This window comes from Ochotona curzoniae, unplaced genomic scaffold (assembly GCF_017591425.1).
Source record: "Ochotona curzoniae isolate NIBS_2020 unplaced genomic scaffold, NIBS_Ocur_1.0 contig_2210, whole genome shotgun sequence".
NCBI classification, from domain to species: Eukaryota; Metazoa; Chordata; class Mammalia; order Lagomorpha; family Ochotonidae; genus Ochotona; species Ochotona curzoniae.
Window position 1 is genome coordinate 31,360,636 of NW_024465369.1, and position 27,853 is coordinate 31,388,488.

Below are 27,853 nucleotides of genomic sequence, written 5' to 3' on the forward strand. Positions count from 1 at the left end.
ATTAACAAGTTATAAGAATATGGTCCATTTACATTTGTAGCTCATTTTCTATAAACATGGTCATTTCAATCTTAAAATAATTTTTCTACCATGTAAAACCCAGCCTTCCCTTTGACTTTTGAAAATTATTATATTTTGATCCTTGAGAGTTATAAAACGGAAGCTGGACTCCAGTATTATCATTAGCTTGATAGCTGGGTCTTAATCTTCCTCTGTCCACAAAAACTGGTCCACGGCCACCTCCGGGTCCTTCCTGTGCAGCTTTTACCAGAGGATATATGTATTTATTTGTTGATTCAGACTCAAACTTAATTACTTCCCTGGCATAATCCTGAAATTCTTTCTCCTTTTCAGCAGCAAGAGCTTCAGTAAGTTTGTAATAATCCAGTTCTGCTTGTTTTGCTTGTATTGCATTTAATTTATTTTTGGCCTAATTAGGAAAGAGAAAATACGATTTTTGTTAAAATATCAATTTTCTAAAAATGGGTATCATTTTCTGAGGTACAATTTTCTAAATTCAATTCATATTTTAAAAGTTTTGATTGAACTCCAAAACTTGGTTTTGGAACTCACGTTTCTCATGTCCAAAGTGTGGATTAGTAAAACTTAACATTGGGCATTTATGATCCATGTTCAAACAAGTAACACGCGTGAAACTCAGTTCAGAAACTCAGCTGATTATTTATAGACACACTTCAGTCATTTTTGCTATAAACTTTGGTGGTTTGGTAGGTGTAACGATCGTTGTCAGCCTAACCTGTGCATTATCCTGAAGGAATTCAATCAACTCCCCAGCATTCTGGGTCAACCCAAGACACAGTATTTCCCAGAGAACGAGATTAATTCATCAGCAAATATCTCAAAGAATTATACATTATGAAGTTGAAGCCATACTGACATTTATCAATGTAAGTTAACCAGAATAATTACTATTTCCCAAAAGCCAATTTACAGTGTTCATAAAAACAATTTTTTACCTGTTCATGTTATATATTGAATAGATTTATTTTAGTAACTTTTCTATGACATTTTGGGTAACTTTCCATTTTGTCTTAATTAGCAATTTTCAACTGCTGAGTTTATAAAAAATAAGTTATTTTGTGTACTTAAGAATATATGTAGTGGTCCTGACAGTATTTTTCAAAATCAAAAAATTAGGCAAATATAAATCAGTAGCCCAAAAAGTATTTTCCATAGATTGAAATTTGATAGAACAGAGAAACCATATGAATATCAAATTTCTGTTAGTGCTGAAATTCAAATTAAAAGCTTAAATGCTGTTTGTAGAATTGATATCAGAATGCTAATAGTTTGAAAAAAAATACAAGGTATGATTCAAGGGGCAGGGCCTTGGTGCAGCAGTATAGCCATATCAGAGAGTTTCTATCTTAGCTATGTTCGCAGTTCAGCTTTTATATGCACACATTAGGGGTGAAAAAGTGACAAGTTGTGCTCATGCCAACCATCTTGGAGACCCTGGACTGAGTTCCTGGCTCCTGGCTTCAGCCTGGCCCAGCCATCATCACTATTGGTGGATTGAAGCTGCATTAAGTGTAAATCTTTTTTTTTTTTAATTAAACACAGGGCCCAGTGCTACAGCCTGCTGGCCAAAGTCCTTGCCTTGCATGTGCTGAGATCCATGTGGGTGCCAATTTATGACTGACCATCCAGCTCCCTGCATGTAGCCTGGAAAAGCATTGGAGGACAGCCTAAAGCCTTAGGAATCTATACCCACACAGGAAACCCAGGGAAGGCTGGCTTCTGGCTCCAGATTGGCTCAGCTTCAGCCACTGCAAATAAATCTTTCAAAAAAAATTTAAATACTGGGGCCCAGTGTAGTAGCCTAGTGGCTAAAATGTTCTCACCTGGCACATACCAGGATCCCATATAGGTGCCAATTCTAATCCCGGCAGCTCCACTTCCCATCCAGCTCCCTGCTTGTAGCCTGGGAAGGCAGTTGAGGACGGCCCAAAGCTTTGGGACCCTTCCTGTGTAAGCGTAGATTTACAGAGAGAAGGAGAAACAGGAAGAACTGCCCACAGGTCCACTTCACAAGCAGCCACGATGGCTGGAGCTGAGCCAACCCGAAGCCCCAAGCCAGTAGCTTCATCCATATCTCCCACGTGGGCAAAGGGTTCCAGGTCCTTTGACCATCCTTGACTGCTTTCTCTGGCCACAAAAAAAGAGCTGCCTGAGGAAGTGGAGCAAACAATAGGGAGTGGCACCCATATGGGATATCAGCAGATGCAAGACGAAGATTCAACCACTAGACCATCTCACTGGGTCCCAAAATCTTTAAGAAAAAAAAAAACTATTAAAAACAAGTATTCCATTTCTGTCTGAATGCCACTGCCATCCTTTTGGTGCATCTGGTGAAACCCTGTAAATCTTAGACAGCGATGACAGTTCCCATTCAGGTTAGGTGGTAGAGCTACTGGAAATTGTCCTGGAGATTCTGGAAGTGAGCTGGGGGTGTAACAGCTGAAGTTATATGCCCTCCAGTCATCCCTCCTTTGTCCATGGGCCCTCTTCTGCCAGGTGTGCTATCAGGAAACTGGATCAGAAGCGGAAGTGCCAGGAATTGAACTGACACTCCTACATGGGATACCAGCATCACAAATAGTGGCTTAACGTGCTGCACCACAATGTTGGTGACCACTGACACTGTACAACAATCAGGAGCCAAAGACAGACCTTAGGAATATGCTCAGTTAATTTTCAGTATAACTCCCAGGGTCATTCATTGAAGAAAGTTTTGTTTACTAAATTGTTCTAGAATAACTGAACATCTGAAAAAAAATCTTTTATCTGATACCATAAATCAAACAAAAGTGATTCAAAAAGGTTATACTCAACATTTTTTTTTAAGTTGTAGAAAACAATAGGAGAAAACCTTTCATTTTGAGAAGAAGAGAAAATTCTCATTCACTGCTTCCCGCCCCTAAATACCCACAATGGCCGCGGCTGGACTGCACCTGGCCGAGGGGTGAGCAGCTGATCCAGATGTCCCCTGTATGAGTGCAACAGCCTAGGACTATTGTGCCATTGCCTTCCACTTCCCAGGGTGCGCATGAGCAGGGTGGAGTCACAAGGTGAATCCAAGCCCTTTGGTATAGGGTCTGAGTGTCCCAGGTACCATCTTTACTAGGTCCAAAACCTGCACCCGGTACAAAATATGTACAATCTAGTGTAGGTCGGTTTTTTCTGACTTCTGCAAAAAAGCAGGAGACAAGTATTTGCCCTAGATGCCAGTGCACCATTATCAAAGTGCCTCGGTTAGACAGCCTACTCCGCATCAACTTATGCACATCTCTGAGGAAGTGGCAAGAGCTGCTGAAATTGGGTTCCTGCTGTCTGGGTGTGAGTTGGACAGAGCTCACAGCTTGCAGGTTCAGGTTAGGCCACTCTGAGTAGTGTCTGGAAAGTGAACCAAGGATAAGAACATATTCTGTGTGTTCTCTCTCTCCTCGGTGAGGGTGTGGGTGTTCCTCTGCCCCAAATAACAATTTAAAAATACTTGTTCCTCAGAAGATATCATTAGCAAATGAAAAGACAAGTTGCAAATGGAGAAAAGATTTTTAAACATCTGACAAATATTCTTTCTAGAACATATGAACTCTTAAGGCTCAACAGTATTCTAGAAAAATATCCACGTGTTTACAGCCAAATTTTGACAAGGACACCAAGACCACTCAGTGCAGAGAGGACAGTCACTTCAACAAAAGCTGCGGGTACATCCACATGCAGAATTAAGCTGTCCTCTTAGGTAAGACCATATGCAAACACTAACTTGGAAGTGGGAGTTTGGTGCAACAGTTAAGCTGCTGCCTGAGTCATTGACTTCCCCTACTAGAGTGTGGAAATTTGAGTTCCCAGTCTGTTCTCCAACTTCCTGCTAATGTGGACAGCAGGTGATGGCTCTTGCCACTCCTGTTGAAGAGCCAACTGAATTATGAGCCCCCAGCTTCTGCCTGTCCCAGCCGCCTGGCTGTTAGGGGCTTTAAGGGAATAAATCAACAGATGGGATAGGAGATCTCTTTCATAAACATTAATTTAAAAATTAACTCTAAAAAATAATCAAAAACCTAAACTTTAGAGTTAAAACTATAAAATTACTAGAATAAAATATACAGGGAAAATTCCATAATGTTAAGTTTGGAAATGATGTCTTAGCTATGACATCAAATGCATTTTTTATAAAGATTTATTTTATTGGAAAGTCAGACACACAGAAAGGAGGAGAGATGGAAAGGAAGATCTTCCGTCCACCGACCCATTCCCTAAGCGGCCACGATGGCTAGAGCTGTGCTGATCTGAAGCCAGGAGCCAGGAGCCTCTTCTGGGTCTCCCACGCGAGTACAGGGTCCTAAGACCTCAGGCTGTCCCCAGCCTCTTTCCCAGGCCACAAGCGGAGAGCTGAATGAGAAGCGGCGAAGCTGGGACCATAACTGCAACCATATGGGATCACAGTGCATGCGAGGCGAGGACTTTTAGCCACTAGGCTACCGACCCGGGCTCCATCAAATACATTTTTTTAAAAAGAGATTGGATTTAATATAATCAGTTTAGCAAAAATATCATCAATGGAGTAAAAAAGTAATCCATGGAATCAGAGAAAATAAAAGCTTTCTTACAACCCAACACCACCATCACCAAACCCAATTTAAAATGGACAAAAACTAGAGTAAACATTATTCAAAAGAAAATCTACAGGTTGGTCTGAAGGTAGTGAGTTATCACAATTAATTGTTCAGTGAGTTACAGCTCTAATTCTTTGTTCTACACCACCTTGCTCCACTACTGCTCTAGACTAGTCTTAAATACAAACACACACACAAGGTCAGTTAGTGCATGCAAATGAAAACCAGTCAGATACTACTTCATACCATTTGGGTGGCCATTTTTAAAAGGAAGGCAAGAAAGAAGGAAAACGGGAAAAGTGTTGTTTGCGGACAGTGGAACCTGCGTGCATTACTGCTAAGGCTGCAACATGGTCTAACTACTGCAAAAAGCAAGTGTAAGAGCTCATCACATAGAATATGTGATCAGAAACTCAACTCTGGCAATAGAGAAAAGAACTGAAAGGACCTGAGCAGATGCCTGTTACCCCGAGTTCACAGAAGTCAGGAGGTGAGAACAACCCAGAAATCTGCTTACAGGTGTATGGCTCACAAAGGTGGTGGATGCAGTCAATGGAATATCAAAAAGTAGGAACTACCTGGACAAGCCCCCAAGGGCTGCAGGGACAGGCAGACGGGGAGCTGTTTACTGTTCAGTGAGTGCAAGCTCTTAGGATTGAGTGACGAAAAAGCCCTGGAGGAAGTTAGTAGCGATGGTCCATGTAAGCATGTATAATGCCCTGAACCGTCCGCTTAAAAATGGTGAACACAGTAGATTTGACCCTGGGTATATTTTCCCATGGCAGAATATGTTAGTAAAGATACAACATTAAATGGCAACAGGTTTGACCAGACACTACACTGCAGAAAGCACACACATGATCAACCAGAACATGAAGACATTCGCGACTGCAGCCCAAGCTAGCACTGCACTAGAACAGCCAACACCAACGGCTGACAACAGTGCCATGTATTTGTGAAGATGGCCAGCAGCCTGTGCTTATACAAAGGCTGGTAGGGTTGGAGAATGACAGAGCCATTTTGGAAAAATTTTAGTCATACATGACATGATTGCCAGATCCTCTGAGGCCCACCACTCACCAGAAATCTGAAACCCCTAAGATTCCAAGCAACAGTCTATGGAATATTATAAACAGGCAGTAAAGGGAAAGAAGGCAGTAAAAGAAAATGAGCATGTGGCCTGTCACAGGGGGTGGATATTCTTCATTACGTACTAAAGCATGCTAGCCAGTACAGATCAGTATGTGTGTAAGAGGTAAGTCTAGAATATATGTGTGTGTGAGTGTACGCATACATATATGTTCTTACTCCACAGAACAAATTTCTGGGGAGGCAGAAACCTAGTACAAAATTCTGTGCTGCATATGTATTGTGAAAAACAACACATAAACATTTAGGAATAATTACCATCTGCTGAATGTGGGCGTCTTGAATTTCTCGGCGCTCCTTATCAGCTCTGTTTTTTTTCTCCTTTTCATGCTCCTTGAAAATCTGATCTGCTTCCAGGATAGCCATAAGATGTTCTTTAGACTCTATTTGTCTTTGTCTTTGTTCTTCCTCTTTATTTTTGATCTAGATGTTTAAAGGAAAGGGGAAAAAACAAAACGAGCCTTACAAGTAGCCCAACTGGTTTCAAAGCTAAATTCTGTGAGAGGCGAAGCTTTGTTCTTCCAAGGCGCCTTTGCATATCTGTAACACCTTTCCTTTCGTGATACAAAATTACCACCTTGAAAATGAGCCTCCTAGGCACAGCATGATAGTGTAGCAGCTAAAGTCCTCGTGTTGAATGCACTAGGATCCCATATAGGCGCTGGTCCTAATTTCGGCAGCCCTGCCTCCCATCCAGCTCCTTGCTTATGGCCTGGGAAAGCAGTTGAGGATGGCCTAAACCCTTGGAACCCTGTACTTGCATGGGAAACATGAAGAGGCTCCTGGCTCCTGGCTTCAGATTGGCTCAGCTACAGCCATTGCAGCTGTTTGGGGAGTGAATTATCAGATGGAATATCTTCCTCTTTGTCTCTCCCTCTCTGTATATCTGCCTTTCCAATAAATATAAAAATAAACTCAAAAAAAAGACTGAATTTTCAGTCTCCCATATTATTGTGTTGGCAGGGCCAGATCAAATGATTTCACACTTACATTGTCCGAGGCCAAATATTTCCCAGTTTTATACAAAAGGAAAAGTCAGGGCCTGGAGCAGTAGCCTAATGACTAAATCCTCGCTTTGTACATGCCAGGATATGGGTGCAAGTTCATATCCTGGTTGCTCCACTTCCATCCAGCTCCCTGCTTGTGGCATAGCAAAGTAGTTAAGGACAGCCCAAAGTCTTGGGACCCTGTACCAGCGTGGGAGACCCGGAAGAGGTTTCTGGCTTCCAATCGACTCAGCTCTGGCCGTTGCAGTCATTTGGGGAGTAAACCAGAGGATGGGAGATTTTTCTCTCTATCTCTCCTCCTCTCCGTACATCTGCCTTTCCAAAAAAAAAAAAAAAATTAATGGCCCGGCACGATGGCACAGTGGTTAAGGTCCTCGCCTGCCACACCTGGAATCCCATATGGGCACCAGTTCTATCCCGGCAGCCCCGCTTCCCTTCCAGCTCCCTGCCTGTGGCCCGGGAAAGCAGTCGAGGACGGCCCAAAGCTTTGGGACCCTGTACCCGTGAGACCCAGAAGAGGCTCCTGGCTTCGAATCGGCATAGCATCGGCCGTTGCTGCTCACTTGGGGAGTGAATCATCGGACGGAAGATCTTCCTCTCTGTCTCTCCTCTCTGTATATCCGCCTTTCCAATAAAAATAAAATAAATCTTTAAAAATAATGTTTTTTTAAAAAGTCAGCCAGAAGTAATGCAGGAGCAGAAAACTATGCACATAGATGGAGTCCCATATAGTTGGTTTACTTTGGTTTCTTTCCACAGTATTTTTTAAAAACGGGGAACATTAAATGAAAACACAAATAGAGTGATACAGACAAGTGTACCTTTTAATGGAAAAAACACAAGAATGGAAAAGCAGAATCTTCTTGCAGTAGGGAAATATTTGTAATGAAAGTTAATCATTACTATCAAGTATACCAATTATTTAGTTAAATGTTACAATAAGCCATAGCACAATGACTCAACTGGCTAATCCTCCCCCTAAAAGTGCTGGGATTGCATGTAGGCTCTGGTTCATATCCTGGCTGCTCCATTTCCCAATCAGCTGGTAGCCTAGAAAAGCAGAGGAGGATGGCCCAAAACCTTAGGGCCCTGCAACCATGTGGGCAACCCAGAGGAAGCTCCTGGTTCCTGGCTTCAGATTAGCTCAGCTTTGGCCACTGCGTCCATCTGGGGAATATGGACGTCTGTGGATGCAAGATCTTTGTCTCTCCTTTTCACTGTAAATCTATCTTCACAATAAAAATAAATAAAGCTTAAAAAAAATGTTACAAGAGGGCCCGGCAGCGTGGCCTCATGGCTGAAGTCCTTGCCTTGAACGTGCCGGAATTTCATATGGGCGCTGGTTCTGATCCTGGCAGCTCCACTTCGCATCTGGCTCCCTGCTTGTGGCCTAGGAAAGCAGTTGAGGACTGGCTACTGGCTTTGGATCGGCACAGCACTGGCCGTTGCAGTCACTTGGGGAGTGAATCAGCGGACAGAGGATCTTTCTCGCTCTCTCTCTTCCTCTCTGTATATCTGACTTTGTTAATTTGTGATGAAAATAAATAAATCTTTAAAAAAAATGCTGCAAGAGTCAGCTGTATGATATGTTTCTTTAAATGATTAAGAAAATTTAAATGTAATACAGTAATTTTTAGCTGATTTTAAAAATTTAAGAAATTTTATTTTTCTTTAAGAAATATTTTAAGTATATAACAATCTTTGCAGCGGAAAGGTTATGAAATATAGAATTTCTTTGCATCTATAAACATATTTTAAAATACATATTCAGTTATCTAAAAGACAAAGAGGTAGACACAAAGATCTCCCATCCACTTCTGTTCACTCACCAAATGCCACAATTCTAGAGCTGGGTCAGGCCAAAGCTAGGAGCTGAGAAGTCATTCTAGGTCTCCCAGGTTGGCAGAGGGTACCAGCCGCTTGGGCCATCACCTGCTGCCTAGCTGTCGGGGTGGGCATGAGGAGCAGGAAGCTGGGGCCAGAGCTGGGACTGGAAGCCAGGTTGTCCGACATGCAGGCATCCCGAGGTGCTTCCAGACGCTTAGGATGATTGTCCACCTGTACCTTCTGTTAGAGAGTAAACGTTTTCTGATTCCAAGATTCTAGGAAAATATAATACAGTGTCTGTCTCATCTCCAGCTAGTTTTTAGAGGAAAAGGTACTAGAAATCAAAAGTGGAAACGTCTGAAATCTATCTATTCTTCATTATTATAATAGAACACTTTACCACAATGTCTCTGTATTCTGCAATAGCATTTAATTCTGCTTGCTTTTTTTCATATTTTTCTTTTTCTCTTTTTTCCCATTCAGCTTCAATTTCTGCAATGTCTCTGGCAATAATCAAATCTTCATTGTCCAGTTTTTCTTTCATTAGTTCACTCAAGAAATTATTTATTCTTTCTCTTCGTTCTTCCATCAGCCTATAACAAAATAATCATTCTTGTTACATCTCTACGAGCAACCTTTTCATGCATCCAATATGATTTAAAGAGTCATGTATTTTACAAATTGTAGTTTTATAAAACAAAAAGGACCCCCATACTCCAAATATGTAATTGTTTTTATAAGTATAAAATAACATATTCTAAAAGCCAAAAGAGAGCAGTAAACATAATATGATCATGTGTAATGTTTAGAGGAAATAAGGTTCAAATCTCTGTACTGGAAGATATTTAACAGTATGTGTATTTCTGCTGCTTACTTGAGCAGTGAAAGTATAGGCTAACAAAAACTTTTTTTGTTAAGATTCATTTATTTTTATTACAAAGGCAGATATACAGAGAGGAGGAGAGACAAAGAGGAAGATCTTTCGTCCAATGATTCACTCCCCAAGTGACTGCAATGGCTGGTGCTGCGCCAATCCAAAGCCGGGAACTAGGAACCTCTTCTGAGTGCTGGCGCAAGGTCCCAAACCTTTGGGCCATCCTTGACTGCTTTCCCAGGCCACAGCAGGGAGCTGGATGCGAAGTGGAGCTGCCAGGAATTAGAACCACCGCCCATATGGGATCCTGGCGCATTCAAGGCAAAGACCTTAACCATTACGCTACTGCACCAGGTCCTGAATGCCTTCTAATAAGATAAATCTGCTTAGAAATAGCAGGTACACTAGGACAATCAACATACTGCGAGTACTTGATGAAACACGATCATTGACCTTCAGAAAAATGTTCTTTACATCAAGGCGAGGACTTTAGTTGCTAGGCCACGCTGCTGGGCCCTCAAAGACTTTACTTTAGCTAAAACTTGGGAAATAGTGAATAAGTTGTCTAAATCCTGAACAAATCCATCCTCTACATCCTGATGGATTTTCTTTAACAGTGCTTTGTTGGTTGGACCTGCCTGTGCATCTCTCTCCCTTTATGCTATGGGGCTCCTGACATCAGAATTGGATCGTCCTCTCTCTGGCCCAGGGCCTGACATGTGGCTGGTCCATCATAAACACATGTTGCACCAAAGTCACAATTTTATCAAATAAATTGGCAAAGCAGTATGTAAAAATGGTAAGAAAGGACAAGGAAATTATGATCTAAAGTGGAGTTAAGGCATATAGTAAATAACTATATAAGGCAAACATCATCAGAGATTTAGGAATTAATGGAAAAAAGAGGGACAAAAGCCACCTTCATAAGAAAGATGATTTTCAGGCCTGTGGAATAGCCTAGCAGCTAGAGTCCTGGCCTTGCACATGCCGGGATCCCTTATGGGAGCCAGCTCTAATACTGGTGACCATGCTTCCCTTCCAGCTCCTTGCCTGTGGCCTGGCAAAGCAGTAGAGGATGGTCGAAAGCTTTGGGACCCCACACACACGTGGAAGACCTGGAAGAAGCTCCTAGCTCCTGGTTTTACATTGGCTCAGCTCTGGCCATTGTGGCCACTTGGGGAGTGAACCACAAAAAAGGAAGATCTTCCTCTCTGTCTCTCCTCTGTATATCTGCTTTTCCAATAAAAAATAAATCTTTGAAAAAGATTTTTGCCCTCAGGGCTGGCACAGTGCCATACCGGGCTAATCCTCTGCCCATCTGTACTGACATCCCCTAAGGGTACTGGTTTGTGTCCCAGTCATTCCACTTCAGATCCAGCTCCCTACTAATGTCCTGGCAAAGTAATAGAGGATGAAAGAAGTCCTTGAGCCCCTCTACCCACATTGGAGATCTGGAAGAAACTCCAAGTTTCCAGCTTCCTATCAGACCAGCTCTGGCTAGTGCAATCATTTGGGGAATAAAGCATTGGATGGAAGATCTCTCTCTCCCTCCTCTCTCTTTGTTAACTCTGACTTCCCAAGTAAAATCAGTAAGTCTTTTTTTCTAAAAAATTAAAGTTTGCCCTCATGGAATCCTGGCTACTGCTGGTGAAGGGGAGTAAGCATATATAACTAAACAAGTTAAAGGAGCAGGTTTTGTGTGCTTTGGAAGTGAGCATCCCCTCAAGTGTACTAAAAGAATCCAGGGTAGGAGAGAAAAGGGAAGGAGACAAAAGTAGCAGGTAAGATCGCAGAGATGAGGCTGCGGACAGCTGCACATGGGGGCAATAGAGCCCAACGGTTACTCTTAAGACTCCTAAGTTGAGATGTAAAACAAGCTGAGGATTCTGCAAGGGCAAAGCATGATCTAATCATGTAGTGCCATGTGGCCTCTGACTCCTGACTCTCCAGCCCCATCCCAAACTGCTCTCTGAGGTGACAATGGCCTCTTTCTCTGAAGGACACTTCATCTGAACATTCTATTGAGTCACTCTACCGATGGAAGTATCTAACATTAATGCCTGCTTCCTTTCTGTTCAAACTCTCCTCCTTGACATCTTCCACTCTGGAAACTATTCTTTGGTCTTCCTATTATTCCTTCTCCATTTGATGCTTAAATATGGAGTTCCCCAGGAACCACCTCTCCTTCCTTACCTGCTCACCCTCCATTGCAACCAGCAATGGTGCAGTCTTATCCCTCTGCTGGGCAAACCAGTACTTCTGACCACCTGCCAGTATTTCCAGCCAGACAGATGTCCTGGCCATGCCAAAGGTTCTTCACCCCTCATGCCCCACACTGAAATTAAGTCAATAAATGCCCTGTTGCTCTCTTCTGGATGCCGGGAAGATGGTAGACATCCAGACCAAGGGCTCCTACCAGAAGCAGCCGACCACCTTCCAGAACAAGAAGCGGGTGCTGCTGGGGAAAATGGCAAAGAGAAGCTCCTGTGCTACTACAAGAACATCTGGCTGGGCTTCAAGATGCCCAAGGAGGCTACTGAGGAAACCTACATCAACAAGAAATGCCCCTTCACCGGAAACGTGTCCATCTGGGGGAGGATCCTGCCGGGTGTGGTGACCAAGATGAAGATGCCAACGACCATCGTCATCCGCCGCAACTACCTGCACTACATCTGGAAATACAACCGCTTAGAGAAGCGCCACAAGAATGTGTTGGCGCACCTGTCACCCTGCTTCAGGGACGTCCAGATCGGGGACATCGTCATGGTGGGCGAGTGCCGGCCCCTCAGCAAGACTGTGTGCTTCAATGTGCTTGAGATCACCAAGGCCTCTGGCACCAACAAGCAGTTCCAGAAGTTCTGAGGCTCCGCTGCCCCTCCCCCACATGAAATAAAGTTATTTTCCCCATTTAAAAAAATAGAAATAAATAGAAATAAAGGCCCTCTTCATGTATAAACGATGAAACTGCCTATTCCAAAAGGTTACTTTCATATCCCAGCTTCTGAATTTTAATTTTAGATACCACTTTGCTTGTACAGTCATTTTAAAAGCTTACCTGTGTGTTTCAGCTTCTTTTTCTCTGCCCATTTGTGTGAGACGCTTTTTGGCTTTGATAAATCTTCTGATCTTTTCATCTTCCTCTTCTTGCTGCTGCTGCTCTACAGCTTTGATGATATTTTTATCATTCAAATGTTCCTTAGGAAAAAAGTGGACAGTATCCAATCACAAAATATCTTTCAATGCATCAACACCCAACAATAACCCACCCAAGGTTACCACTCTGGTTATTTCTCTCCTGGAAATTCACCCCAAAGAGATAATCAGGAAAGCACATAAAGGTTTATATACCATCCACTTTATCTCAGAAAAAAAACAAACTTGAAACAATCTAAATGCCCCATAGAGAAATGCTTAAATAAACCATAAGTCCAATGACATGAGAAGATAATACATTCAGTAAGATGACCGAAAGAGCAGAATGTGAAACATCATGGTATATTCCAATTCCACAAATACATGCATGTACAAATTTGTAATATATATATATGACTAGGAAAAATGTGCCAAATGTTAAAAGTAGTTATCTTTAAGATTTTTTTTTAAATTTTAAAGGCAGAGTTCCATAGAGAGATAACTTCTGTATGTTGCTTCACTTCCTAAATGGCCACAACAGCCAGGGCTGGGCCAGGCCAAGGCCAACAGCTTCACCTGATCTTCCCACAAAGGTGCAGGGCCTAAGGATTTGGGTCACCTGCTGCTGCTTTCCCAGGTGGATTAGCAGGGAAGTGGATCAGCCAGGACCTGAATGGGTGCCCATATAGCAGACCCACACTGCAGGTAGCAGCTTAACACATAATGCCATAGCATGGACCCCAATTTCAAAATTTTACCTCGGCAGAAGCACCATGTTCCTGTAATTCACCAAAATGAGGAACTCAAAGGAAAAGGAGCAAGGCACTAGATACAAGTTCTCCAAGCAAGTAAGAAAACCTGGCCGAGTTCCTTTGCACAAGTACATGTGCATTCAGGAGAAAGGTGACGTTGTAGACTTCAACAATGAGAACTCTTCAAAAAGGAATGCCCATATGTTACTGTGGCAACGCTGGAAGTCTGCAATGTAACCCAACACTGTTGAAAACAAGGGCAAGATTCTTGCCAAGAGGATAAGTATGTGTATTGAACAAGTTAAACACTCTTAAAAGCAGAGACAGCTCCACAAAATGTGTGAAGGAAAAGGATCAGATGAAGAAGGAAGCCAAGGAGACAGGGACCCGGGACCAAGTGAAGCTTCAGCCTGCTCCTCCCAGAAGCCCACATTGCTGGAGCCAACAGAAAGGACCTGAGCTGGAACCCATTCCTATGAATGCATGGCATACTAAGTGTAAATAAAATCAACAGGTACATAGACGACTTCTAGAATACATATATAAAACCTTCCATAAACTCCTTCTAAGGAAGCTGTTCAGATGGATTTTAAGGGAGTAATCCAGCCAAAATGAAGACATGGGATTCAGGAGATGGGAGTAGTGGCCCTGGAATGTGACACAGGATGTCCCAGGATGACCACTATGCAGCAGCCTTAGCACAGATGCAGTCCAGAGGAAAGAAACCATGAAGGATCCTGGATGGGGAAGACCCAAGGAAAAATAAGAGCACTTAATATACTTAGCTGAACACCAAAAACCAGTAATGAATACACATTTATTTATTTTTTCCCTAATATGTAATTGGTTTTATTTGAAAGGCAGGTTTTTTTTACAAACAGAGAAGGTGAGACAGAGATTTCTGACCCGCCATTTCACTTCCCAAATGGTTGCAACAGCCAGAGCAGAGCTATTCCAAAGCAGGAATTCAGGAGCCTTCTCCAAGTCTCCCAAATGGGTACAGGAGTCCAGACTCATACCAGGCTCCCTGGTCTCCAAGACCATCAGCAGAGAGCTGGATTGGAAGTGGAGCAGCTGGGACATGGATCAAATATCCGTGTAGGATGCCAGTGCTGCAGGTATAACCGGCAATGCCACCATGCCAGCCCCATGAATATACATTTCTTAAAAGATTTATTTTTATTATTTTTTTATTGGAAAGGCAGATATACAGAGAGGAGAGACAGAGAGGAAGATCTTCCGTCCGCCGATGCTATGCCGATCCGAAGCCAGGAGACTCTTCCGGGTCTCCCACGCGGGTGCAGGGTCGCAAAGCTTTGGGCCGTCCTCAACTGCTCTCCTGAGCCACAGGCAGGGAGCTGGAAGGGAAGCGGGGCTGCCGGGATAGAACCAGCGCCCATATGGGATCCCGGGCGTGCAAGGCGAGGACCTTAACCACTTGCGCCACCGCGCCGGGCCCATGAATATGCATTTAACACATCTTACTGAACAAATGGAAAAGGCAGATCACAAAAACTGACCAGAAAAGGATTTAAAGAATTGAGTCAAAACAAATGAAAGAAAAGGCAATAATTTTAACCACAGGAAAAGGAACATATATGTAACCAAAGGAATATAGTGACAGTATATTACTTGGCTTTGCAGAGAAAAATACTTATATAACTACAATGGTGATCTAAGTAAAACTGTGACACGTTTAATGGTACAGGGAGGATGACAAGGGCAATAATGAAAAAGAGATAAATCATCAACTATAAGGACTGAGAGATCGAAAAGATCCAAAACTGCAAAATCAAGAAACAACATTTAGAATCTGTGGTTTAAAAATCTAAACGTAGGGTATTTAAAATAGCATTTTCTACCACAAGAAACAAATATAAACTTAGGATATGATTACTTCCAGGAGGCAACAAAAATTATTCCTCTTTTAAGAAATGTGGGACTGCTTGATAAACATCAACTCTTTTAAAGATTTATTTATTTTTATTGGAAAGGCAGATTATGGAAAGCAGAGACATTGAGAGAAAGATCTTCCATCTGCTGGTTCACTCTAAATGGTTGCAACAGCTGGAGCTAGCCGATTCAGAGCCAATCTTGTGTTTTATATTACTTAAAAATGAAAATGGATCTTAAAGAAAAATATTAAAAAGTGTGAAATAAGGGCATGGTGTGATGGCTCAATGGCTAAATCCTTGCACTGTACATGCTAAAATTCCATTTGGGCACTAGTCTGTGTTCCAGCAGCCCTGCTTCCCATCCAGCTCCCTGCTTGTGGCCTGGGAAAGCAGTTAAGAACAATGCAAAGCCTTGGGACCCTGCATCCGCATGGGAGACCCAGAAGAGGCTCTGGCTTCAGATGGGCACAGCTCTAGCTGTTGCAGCTACGTGGACAATGAACCAAAGGATCAAAGATCTTTCTGTCTCTGCCCTCTGTAAAAAAATAATTAATGAACCTATCAATATTATGGTTTTTGATGCACGAGACCACATCCTCAGAAACGCATGGCAATTAGACAGCAGGTGTGTAGATGGATGGATGGAGTCTCAGAAACACAAGTTAAAGCAACCCCTATTATTTTTTAAGGACATATTAGAAGCTAGGCAAAATTGCCCTAATTAACTATGTAAAAATTGTCAAAAATAAAGAAAAAAAAAGTTAGGCAATTGCCTACTTCGGTTCTGGCCAAGCGTCTAAGAAACCCAGTTGGAGTTGCTGGTTCTTGGCTTTGGGCTGGCCTAGTCCTGGATGTGGCAGGCACTTGGGAGTAAACCAGTAGACAGAGGATCAATGTCTCTTATCTCCAACACTCTGCCTTTCCAATCAATCAATCAATAAATAAATCTTTATTTTTAAAAACTATGCATTTGACTTTATAGTTTAACATCTGTATTTTCAACCTACAAAAAACAGTCTCCTGCTTTCATGCATCTCTTCTTTCTTCTTTTTTAGTTTTTTCTTCATTTCTATTTCATATAATAAATTCTGTCGCTTTATTTCCTCAGCATCTTTTTCTTCATGCTTTCTCCTTCTTTCTTCTTCTTCTTCATGTTCTTTTATTCTAAACCATAAAATAATTAAAGCAATGCAGAAAAACTGTATTTTTACAACACTCATTAGATGCTAACCTGGGATGATTTAAAGCTGTAATAAAAATTCTTACTTTCTTTTGAGAAAAGGACAGACATTGAAGAGCAGTGGCTAAAACTAATCCAATCTTGGCAAAACTGCCAATACTTTCCTGTCTACCTAATTTGCTTCATTTCTCACTCAAAAAACTTGTGCCAGGTGCAAGTGTCTCTTAAGAATATTAAGAATGGTGACATTATTGTACCAAAGTCCAATCTCAAGTTCCCCAACTGTAGTACTAGAAGTCATACAACATAAGCCCTGCGTCTAGCCCACCAAGAGATGTGAGACTTGCTGGGCGAAAGGAGACAAAGGTCTCCTTGGCCAAATGCCACTTTGACAGTTATTCTTTCTACAGCCCAGGCTGCATAGCTCTCCGTGCTGGCTGAGAGGTATGCCTCCACATAAGCTGTCTTTCACAGCTCCAAGAGGGGCTGTCTTACTGCACAGCCCTCCTCTGGGACACGGGCCTCTATCTCTGCCTCTCAACCCATCCCACCACCAGGCACTCCCACCATCAGTAGTTTATTGCAGACCCCAGCTCTAAGGGAGCTCTCATGGGCAGCCAGCTATGGCATGGCAGCACACACCTGTGCTGCCTTCTTGCCCATGGCAGACTCCTGCGTTCTGTTGACCAGTCAGCAGGTGTGTAGGCTGTTCCAATGCCACTTGGCTCTGGCAGGCAGGCAGAGGGAATACTACTGAGGAATACTACTTTGGGCAGCACTCTATCTAGAAAATGCTTTCCATAGAGTTCCCCCACTGAGCTTCAGTGAGGAGCAAGTTCCCTTCCCCTTTGCCAGGGAGAGCTAGTTGTTGAGTCCATAAGTTCACCCAGTTATTGTCAAGCCAGCTCAGGAGAGGAGACTCAGTCCTGACTGATTCCTCGGTGTGGATCAAGCAGCTTGAGAGTCAAGAGTTGCTCTGTTTAGGAAGAACTAAGGAGACAGTCATCACTGGCCACAGTGAAAACAGACTTCAAGTTCCCCCAAGAAAAACTTAATTTTCCAAGAACACTGTTCATTTATTAAAACAATGCAATATTTTATTTCCAGTATTTCTTAGAAACCAATTCTCAGGTCAACAGTCAAGATTTAAAGGAGCACAGCATAGCAGCCTAGCAGGTAAAGTCATCACCTTGCACCCATTTGGATCCCATATAGGTGCTGGTTCTAATCCTAGCGACCTTGCTTGCCATTCAGCTCCCTGGGAAAGCAGTGGAGCATGACCCAAAGTCTTGGGCCCCTGCATCTGGGTTGGAGGCCTGGAAGAAGATCCTGGCTCCTGACTTTGGATTGGCTCAGCTCCAGCTGTTATGGCTACTTGGGGAGTGATTCAGCGGACAGAACATCTTCATCTCTCCTCTTATCTGACTTTCCAATAAAATAAATAAATAAATAAAAGAATAGGGTCTGGCACATTGGCTCAACAGACTAACCCTCCACTTCAAAATGCCAATATCTTATATGGGCGTTGGTTCATGTCCTAGCTGCGCCACTTCTCATCTAGCTCCCTGCTTACGACCTGGGAAAGCAGTAGAGTATGCCTCAGGTCCTTGGGACCCTCTATCCTCATGGGAGACCTGGAAGAAGTTCCTGGCTACTTGATTTTGGAAACTCGAAATCCTCCTCTCCCAAAATTTGTTTTCAGTGATCTAAAACTTCATTCCTTTTTTCCTCAACATTCATTTACAGTCTTAGGAGTTCTTTCATATATTTCCCTCCTAACTGGCTATTGAAGTTTCCTGACTTCTTATGAGGGGGATTTTTCATCTGCAGTATAAGTCATAATTTTGTTTAAAGATTATTTGAAAGGCAGGGTTACAGAAAGAGAGGAAGAGAAAGGAAAAAATATATTCCATCCACTGGTTTACGCCCCAAATGACCTTAGCAACTAGAAATGAGCCGCTTTCTTGGGTACATTAACAGGGAGCTAGATTGGAAGCGGAATATCCAGGATTCAAATCAATGTCTTTATGGGACGTCATCACACACACTGGCTTTACCCGTTAGACTGCAATGCCAGCCCCAGACACCAGGAATGTTTACTTTTTTTTGCTTTTCCTCTTGCCTTCTTATGAAGACTTTCTGTGTTTCCATAAATAGTTTCTTGGGCCCGGCACAATAGCCTAGTCATTAAGTCCTTGCCTTGCATCCACTGGGATCCCATATGTATCCCTGTTGCTCCACTTCCCATCCAACTAGCCTGACTGTGGCCTTGGAAAGCAGTATAGGATGACCCAAAGCCTTGGGATCCTGCACCCATGTGGGCAACCCAGAATAAGTTCCTGGTTCCTGGCTTCAGATTGGTTTAAAACCCTACAAGCTTGTTCTCTTGCTTCTGTCAATACCATGTGACAATTTCCACCAGGGAGCTGCATCATGCCAAACCTTAAATGCATACATGTGGAGATTAGAACTCTTCCCCACAGCAAGGAGAGAATCGAACCAGTCCTACAGTTCGTTGAAAATCTGGCCACCTAAGTCTAGGTTAGATCAACCAACGCCATCTAACACACAAACACATGGGATAAATGTTTATGGGTACACATCACTAGAATGTGTGGTTGTTGTTAGTATTATTTTGGCAATAGTAACCAATCTATAGTCTTCGGTTAAGGGAACAATTGGAATTTAATCCTCAGACTCTTTTTGTACTAAGTATTTTAATATGCATTACTTTTATAGTAAAATAGTGCTATATTTATTATGAGAAGACAAGGTACGAACTGTTAGTTTGGATATACATACTGTTTAAGGTGATCATTAGCAAGAGCCACCCTTTCTGTCCGTTGTTTTTCTGCTTTTTCTTGCTCTTCTTTAAAAGCTTTCTGAATATCAAGTTTCATTTGTTCTTCCCATTTTTTGTCTGACTTTATCTTAGACTTTTTGAATTCAATCTGGGCATCACGTTCTTTCATAACTCTACTAAGAAGAAGTCCTGACTACAAAAAAAATGGAAGTATTTTAAGAAATGATGTTTATACATAGATAAGCTAAATATATGTATATACAATGTATGCATAAAACTAAGAAAATTCAAGTATTACATGAAAATTTTTCACTCTTTCTGTTTGGAAAAATTGATACTGTTTTGCATGTTCAATGGCCTTCTTTCTTTCTCTTTGTTTGTATAGTGCTTCTTCTATATCAAGAATTTGTCTTTCTGCCTCAATTTCTTCATCACGCTTTTTTTTGGCTTCAAGTTTCTGCTCTTTCATTCCCTACAGAAAACAAAATTATTATTTTCCAAAATAATTTTTACCAACAATAATTGTGTACAACTATTAGCCACAGTGTGGCATTCATATCACATTAGCAGGTAACAAGATCAATATTATAGTGTGCTATCTCATACAATGACCATACTACGCAACAATGAAAATAATTGATCATGGGCCCGGCAGCATGGCCTAGCAGCTAAAGTCCTCACCTTGAACGACCCGGGATTCCACATGGGCACCGGTTTTAATCCCAGCAGCTCCATTTCCCATCCAGCTCCCTGCTTGTGGCCTGGGAAAGCAGTCGAGGACGGCCCAAAGCCTTAGGACCCTGTACCCACATGGGAGACCTAGAAAGAAGTTCCTGGTACCGGGCTTCGGATCGGCGCAGTACCAGCCCTTGTGGTCACTTGGGGAGTGAACCATCAGACGGAAGATCTTCCTCTCTGTCTCCTCCTCTCTGTATATCTGACTTTACAATAAAAATAGTTAAATCTTTTTTTTTTAAGATTTATTTATTTTATTGGAAAATCAGATATACAGAGAGGAGGAGAGACAGAAAAGAAGAACTTCCATCCAATGATTCACTACCCAAGTGACTGCAATGGCCGATGCTATGCCGATCCAAAGCCAGGAGCCTGGAACTTCTTCTGGGTATCCCACACGGGTGCAGGGTCCCAAGTCCTTGGACTGCTTTCCCAGGCCACAAGTAGGGAGCTGGATGGGAAGTGGGGCTGCCGGGATTAGAACTGGCACCCATATGAGATCCTGGCGCGTTCAAGGTGAGGACCTCAGCTGCTAGGCCACGCCGCCGGGCCCAAAATAAATAAATCTTAAAAAAAAGTATACACTGTAAATATGTTTACATTATGTCACTTATTCTTAGACAAGCTGCTGAAAATGGTTTTTAATGTACTTTATGAAATTTTACACACTAAAATAATCATAAAAGAAGCATAAGAGAACTAAGAAAGCAGAGCCCATGGATGTGTAATACATCAGCAATACTTACTGCATATGTATTCGTCCAGTGTTTTACCACTTCTTGGGATCGCAAATGCATTTCCTTCTTGGCCTTTCTTTCTGCACGCAGAGATGCGGCTTCTCTTGTCAAACTGTCAAGGCTATCCTGAATCCTTTTCCACTCATCGTGTGGAATTATGGTGACCTGGCGGAGATCTACTTTGCTAGGTAGAAGAGGTGGATAGGAAACTTGGTCTTCTTCAAACTTTCTTATTCCTAATAAAAATTTAAAATGATTATTAGAAAATTTCAGGGAGAATTTAAGTGACTTTTTTTCTCAGAAATATTTATATTGTCATGCTACCTGAAACTCAGTCCAAATGCTTAATGTACTCCTGTTATTGTTTTTTTTTTAAAGATTTATTTTTATTATTATTTTTATTGGAAAGGCGGATATACAGAGAGGAGAGACAGAGAGGAAGATCTTCCGTCCGATGATTCACCCACCAAGTGAGCGCAACGGCCTATACTATGCCGGTCCGAAGCCAGGAGCCTCTTCAGGGTCTCCCACGCGGGTGCAGGGTCCCAAAGCTTTGGGCCGTCCTCAACTGCTTTCCCGGACCACAAGCAGGGAGCTGGATGGGAAGTGGGGCTGCCGGGATAGAACCGGCGCCCATATGGGATCCCGGGCGTGCAAGGCGAGGACCTTTAACCACTTGCGCCACCGCGCCAGGCCCTTCTCCTGTTATCTTAATAGCTAGCAAGGCTAGTGTGATATAGCACGTTAGGCTGCTGCCTCTATTCCACATGAGTGCCAATTCAAGTTCTATCTGCTTCACTTCTGATCCAGTTCCCTGACAGTGAGCCTGGGAAAGGAGCAGACGCCAGTCCTGCAGCCACGTGAAAGGCCTGAAGGAAGCTCCTGGCTTCCACCTGCCTCAGCTCTGGCCATCGCTGCCATTTGGGAAATGAATCAGTAGATGGAGGATGATCCCTTTCTGTGATTCCCTCTCTCTGTGACTCTACCTTTCAAATAAATGAAAATAAATCTCTTAAAAAAAAAAAGGAAAAAAAAAAGGAGTAGTGGAACAGTTAGCATTCAGTTCACAAAAAGCAAGAGCTTGAAATAACAAAACATGTTTGTTTGCTCATTTCCTTACTACCTAAACTTTGGGGGGAGGGGAATGGATAAATTTGAGGATGTTCACCTTTGGGGACTGTACACTGCAATTGACTATTCAATCTACCCCACTGAGGAGCAGCAGTTCAATCTGAGAAATGACCAGAGTGCCACGGTGGATCTAATTCACTTCAGAATGTTTGCATCTCTCTTGCCAACAACTGTTTGTCTACTAATCAAATAACTCTCTACTAATCAAAACAAGAGGTGTATTTGGGCCTGGCAGCATGGCCTAGCGGCTAAAGTCCTCACCTTGAAAGCGCCGGGACCCCATATGAGCGCCGGTTCTAATCCCAGCAGCTCCACTTCCCATCCAGCTCCCTGCTGTGGCCTGGGAAAGCAGTCGAGGACGGCCCAAAGCCTTGGGACCCTGCACCCGTGTGGGATACCAGGAAGAAGTTCCTGGTTCCTAGCTCAGATCGGCATAGCACCGGCCGTTGCAGTCACTTGGGGAGTGAATTATCGGACGAAATGTCTTTCTGTCTCTCCTCCTCTCTGTATATCGGACTTTCCAATAAATAAATAAATCTTTAAAAAAAAAAACAAGAGGTGTATTTGCAACGTTTGGGAAACTTCTTCCCTTTTATTTTTTAAAGATTTATTTTTGGACCCAGCATGGTAACTTAGTGGTTCAAGCCTTTGCCTTGCACGTGCTGGGATCCCATAAGAGCGCTGGTTCTAATCCCAGCTGCTCCACTTCGCATCCAGCTCCCTGCTTGTGGCCTGGGAAAGCAGTCAATGAAAGTCCAAGGACTTGGGATCCTGCACCCACATGGGAGACCTGGAAGAAGCTCCAGGATCCTGGCTTCAGATCGGCACAGCTCTGGCCATTGCAGCCACTTGGGGAGTTGGTCAGTGGATGAGGGATCTTCCTCTTTGTCTCGCCTCCTTTCTGCATATCTCACTTTCCAATAAATAAATAAAATAAAATAAAGAGATTTATTTTTATTATAAAGGCAGATTTACAGAGAAAGGGGATATATAGAGAGAAAGGTCTTCTGTCCACTGGTTTACTGCCCAAGTGGCCGTAATGGTCAGAGTTCAGACCACCCAAAGCCAGGAGCTAATGCTCTTTAGGCCACTAGGAGAAAGCTGGATGGGAAGTGAGCCGGATATGAACTGGCACCCATATCATATCCTGGAGAATCCAAGGCCAAGATTTAGCCACTGGGCCACCACTGCAGGCCTACTTCTTCCTTTTTCTTTTGGGAGAGACATTCAGGAGACTCTCAAGCTAGAAGTGACCAGGGAAACAAAGATGGGCAGCAGTCATTCTAGGAGCACAGGAGGGATGAAGCCTTGGTTGCAGCTGTAAATGGCCAACTATAGAAAACAAAGGAGGCACCTGGGCCAATGATGAACTCATTGTGTTGTTGGTAATCCAGCCCAAAGCCTGTGAGTCCTGCTGTAAGTGAATAAACTTCCTGGCATCTTATATTTCTCTGAGGATTTACTCATTTTTTCAAAAAAGATTTATTTATTTTATGTGGAAAGTCAGAAAGACGGATCTTTCAAATACTGTTTCAGTCCCCAGTGGCCTCAACAGCCAGAACTGGACTGGTCTGAAGCCAAGAGTCAGGAGCTTCTTCCAGGTCTCCCATGTGGGTACAGGGATGCAAGGACTTAAGCTATCCTCCATCGCCCTCCCAAGCCATAAGCAGAGAGCTTGGTCAGGATGTGGTGCAGCCTGGACAAGAACTGGTGCCCACATAGGATGTAGGCACAGGAAGGCTGAGGATGGCCCCAGGATTTACTCATTTTATATCACATTTTTCCTCTTTCTGGGTATCTTCAGACTGTAACAGACTATGCAGGCCTGCTAAGGTCTTGGCCACACCTTCAGGTGGGGACACCAGCATTGCCCACCCATTTGCTAACTAATGAAGAGACAACCAGTGGGAAACATCTAACCTGTAGGTTCCCGCCCAACAAGGAGGGATCAGGGAATGCTTAAAAATCCCAAGACCCTTCCATAGACTCCTTGGTGTCTCCCCCGCTTTTGAGAGGCACCCCACCTCCCAGGTTTCTCTCAACAGGTGCTTTTCCCTTCCCTCTTCCTTCCCTGCTCACCTGGTCCCTTTCCGAATAAACTTTTCTATCTGCAACAGATTCCTGGCTTTTATTTCTATACTAAGCTAAGGAAAGAACCCACCAGGCATTTCTGGTAACAATAACCTCAACTCATGCATCTTCAAGCATACTGCCTTTTTTTTTAAGCAAAAAACAAAACAAAACAAAACCCACTATTTAAACCTATCTAGTGATTTTTTTTCTCATTTAATTTATTGTGCTTTTCAACTCCAAATTTTATTTTGTTCCTTTTAACAGTTTCTTTCTCTATTAATATCCTACTTGGTGAAATGGTCTTCACAAAACCTACCTACATTCTCTAGAAAAAATGATTTAGTTCTTCCATTGTATTTACAATAGTTATAAATTCACAAAAGCTATAAAGCTGCCATTCCTGTAAAAAGCAAAAGTTTTTTTTCTAGTGTGTTCAACATCTGGTCTTCCTTAGAGTGTTTTTAATGAAACTTTTCCTATGTCTAAGCCATTCTTCATTCCTTACAATTTCTTAGACATTTCAGATCTGGAAACCAGATCCTCCCCTACTCTACATGTATCGTTCCTGGTGCTGCTTGACTAGCGACTTCCAGCATTCTGTGTCGTATGTGGCTCTGCTGGGGTTAGTGGTCAGCTTATGAGTAAACAGGTTTCCCGCAAAATATTAGAACAAGCATCCCAGACTCTGACAAAGGGCTACCAATGAGTGCTGAGGCATGCTGTATTACCCAGGAAAGTAGTTCACAATTCCCTCTTAGCTTTTCTTTACTTCTTTTGTTTTCCCCCCATGGAGCTGCAAGCTCAGCAGGAGATTAGAGCTTCAGGCATGTTCAGGTCTTTAGCCAGAATATGCTAAGTTCAGAGCAGGCATGTGGCCTCTAGATTTCCAGGAATACAATATCCAGAGCTTTTCAAAGCCCCCTATAAAATCTCATTTTCCAGCTATTCCCTTTTAAGCTTGTTATTTTCTCCAAAACAGTAGCCTATATGCGTCCATTTTGTGCTGCTATATAAATACTTGATACCAGGTAACTTCCATGGGCATGAATCTGCTGGCTCACAGTTCTTGAGAAAAGGAAACAAAGATGCCAGCTTCTGCAGAGGGCATGCTGGCTGCATTGTTACACTGTGGAAAGTGACAGGTGGAGAAAGGGCAAAGAGAGGTTGAGGGAGAGAGGGAGTAAGAGGGAGCTTAACCTCCCTTTTTTACAGCAAACTCTACAGTTATGTCATGAACCCTCATGAATCCATCCACTCCAGCTTCATAGCCTGATCCTCTAACACGAGGACCCACCTCTTAACACTGCTGCATTTGGAAGTAAAGCTTCCAATACATGTTTTTGGCAGAATATATTCAAACCACTGCCTATGATATTAACAATTGCCACCAACCCTTTTGACAAGGATACTCCATGGACTCTGAGTCAAGTCAAATAACGACAAGCTTCAAGCCTAGATTTTCCCAACGGCCTGCCAGACATGCAAATAATAACAGTTATAAGAGAGGTGAGTTTTGGAGAGAATCAAAACCTGGTCCGGTCCCTCCACACAGTGCTAAGACACCAACTTTATCTGACCACTGTGGCTTTCTACGCTACTGGGAGACTGGGAGAAAAGTATGGAACAAGAGTTAGGTAAAACACTGAGGAATTCATTGCTAATACAAGCATTCAACCATTTTTCTTGGATAAGATTCCTTTGATTGTCTTTTGCCTCTGCTTAACAATTAGAGTTCTAAAAATGTTGCTGGTATTTTCACTGATTTTTACAAAGAAAAGTATTTTTAGGGATATTTATTCTATAACTCTGGCCAATGTTCCCTACTAAATCCTTACAGAGTTATTACTTTTTTTTTTAAAGATTTATTATTATTATTTTTTTTTTTATTGGAAAGGCGGATATACAGAGAGGAGAGACAGAGAGGAAGATCTTCCGTCCGATGATTCACTCCCCAAGTGAGCGCAACGGGTCGATACTATGCCGATCCGAAGCCAGGAGCCTCTTCCGGGTCTCCCACGCGGGTGCAGGGTCCCAAAGCTTTGGGCCGTCCTCGACTGCTTTCCCAGGCCACATGCAGGGAGCTGGAAGGGAAGTGGGGCTGCTGGGATTAGAACCGGCGCCCATATGGGATCCCGGGTGTGCAAGGCAAGGACCTTTAACCACTTGCGCCACCGCGCCAGGCCCGAGTTATTACTTTTTTTTAAAGATTTATTTATTTTTATTATAAAGTCAGATACACAGAGAGGAGGAGAGAAAGAGAGGAAGATCTTCCCTCCGATGATTCACTCCCCAAGTGAGCGGTGCTATGCCGATCCGATGCCGGATACCAGGAACTTCTTTCCAGGTATCCCACGTGGGTGCAGGGTCCCAAGGCTTTGGGCTGTCCTTGACTGCTTTCCCAGGCCACAAGCAGGGAGCTGGATGGGAAGTGGAACGGCTGGGATTAGAACCAGCACCCATATGGGATAGCGCATGTACAAGGCGAGGACTTTAGCCGCTAGGCCACACCACCGGGCCCGAGTTATTACTTTTAACATATAGTTGTTTACATGTCTGAAACCCTCTCCCTTCGCTGACAGAAATGATAATTTAGCAGTGAGGCTCCAACAGAAGCTTCTAAGCCAGTCATCACAAAACATGAATATTTAGGAAAATCTTGAGTGATCTAGTGCACAGTTAGAGATGAAGTGAATACATGAGCCTTTTCAATACTTGCCATAGAAATCCATTCTTCCTCCTCCAATACGACAATCCTGGCTGCTAATTACTAATGTCTACCCACTACCCAAACGGCCACTAGTGAGAGGCCAGCTGGCTCCCTCCTTGAATCTGGTGCAAGGGGGGGGTGTTGCTGCTACAGAAGCCCAGGCAAGGACATGATGACAGTTCTGATCCCCATGGTTCGAGCTGTTATTATAACAATCATATTTTGAGGAGTTTACACACCTAGGAAACTAGTTGGAACTGAGAAATTTCTTCCGAAGTCCTATGGGTCCATTTTCCACTACGAAATCAACAGTTCGTCCTTATTACACTACCTCATGTAGCACTCTGTTTTTTTTTTTTTTTTTTTTTTTTCAAAGATTTATTTTTATTATTTTTTTTATTGGAAAGGCGGATATACAGAGAGGAGAGACAGAGAGGAAGGTCTTCCGTCCGATGATTCACTCCCCAAGTGAGCGCAACGGGCCGATACTATGCCGATCCGAAGCCAGGAGCCTCTTCTGGGTCTCCCACGCGGGTGCAGGTTCCCAAAGCTTTGGGCCGTCCTCGACTGCTTTCCCAGGCCACAGGCAGGGAGCTGGAAGGGAAGCGGGGCTGCCGGGATTAGAACCGGCGCCCATATGGGATCCCGGGCGTGCAAGGCGAGGACCTTTAACCACTTGCGCCACCGCGTCGGGCCCCAGCACTCTGTTTTTACACTCTTTGGGAAAGTGCTTACCTTCAGGGGCTTTCGTAAAAAGCCTTCCACAGTTCTGCAGCTAAGGAATCCATCGATCTTTCCAAAAGATTCCAGTTTGCACCGTGCATTCACTCCTCTTCAAGTGTGCAGGAGTTCAGGAACACGACTCCAGGCCTCGCCGAGGATCTGACCGGCTAGTCCGCGAGGATTCTCTAGCTCCCTGCAGTCTCCACATCTATTTCTGTAAACCTCACCGTCCTCACCGCCCTTCATCTTTCCCTCTTTCTTCCATTCACCTGGGAACAAAGCTAACTTTCACAGAACCCACCGGCGCTGGTGCTTTGGAACCCAAGCCCTCATTTGGCATCCTAGCCTCTCGCCTGGTGCTGGGGCTCGGACAGGTGCAGAGCCCTTCCCGGTGCTGGAATGAGCCAGTGTAGCTCACCTGTGTTTTCCTTCACTCGTCCACAGCGCCGTCCGAAGCGCACCAGCATCCCTGACGACGTGCCCATTGC

At 43.3% G+C, this 27,853-nt stretch overlaps 1 protein-coding gene and 1 pseudogene across 1 annotated transcript; one reads left to right on the plus strand and one right to left on the minus strand.

The window, feature by feature from the left end:
- Nucleotides 1-85: 85 nt before the first annotated feature.
- CCDC173 (coiled-coil domain containing 173) lies at nt 86-27,850 on the minus strand. The gene is made up of 9 exons (XM_040972086.1): nt 27,784-27,850; nt 20,741-20,967; nt 19,558-19,731; nt 19,259-19,452; nt 16,284-16,440; nt 12,553-12,692; nt 9,024-9,216; nt 6,048-6,212; nt 86-430 (listed from the first exon to the last, which is right to left on the minus strand). Exons 1-9 carry the CDS (start codon nt 27,848-27,850, stop codon nt 86-88), a joined length of 1,662 nt encoding a protein of 553 aa, XP_040828020.1.
- On the plus strand, nt 11,788-12,359 carry LOC121150887 (annotated as a pseudogene).
- Nucleotides 27,851-27,853: the final 3 nt, after the last annotated feature.

What these genes read in the sequence shown, in the direction of transcription:
- CCDC173 (XM_040972086.1), bottom strand. Translation starts at nt 27,850, where the DNA reads ATGGGCACGTCGTCAGGGATGCTGGTGCGCTTCGGACGGCGCTGTGGA. An exon ending in ACGAGTGAAGGAAAACACAG is followed by an intron (nt 20,968 to 27,783) that starts GTGAGCTACACT and finishes AATTTTTATTAG; the next exon opens with GAATAAGAAAGTTTGAAGAA. An exon ending in ACTGGACGAATACATATGCA is followed by an intron (nt 19,732 to 20,740) that starts GTAAGTATTGCT and finishes TGTTTTCTGTAG; the next exon opens with GGAATGAAAGAGCAGAAACT.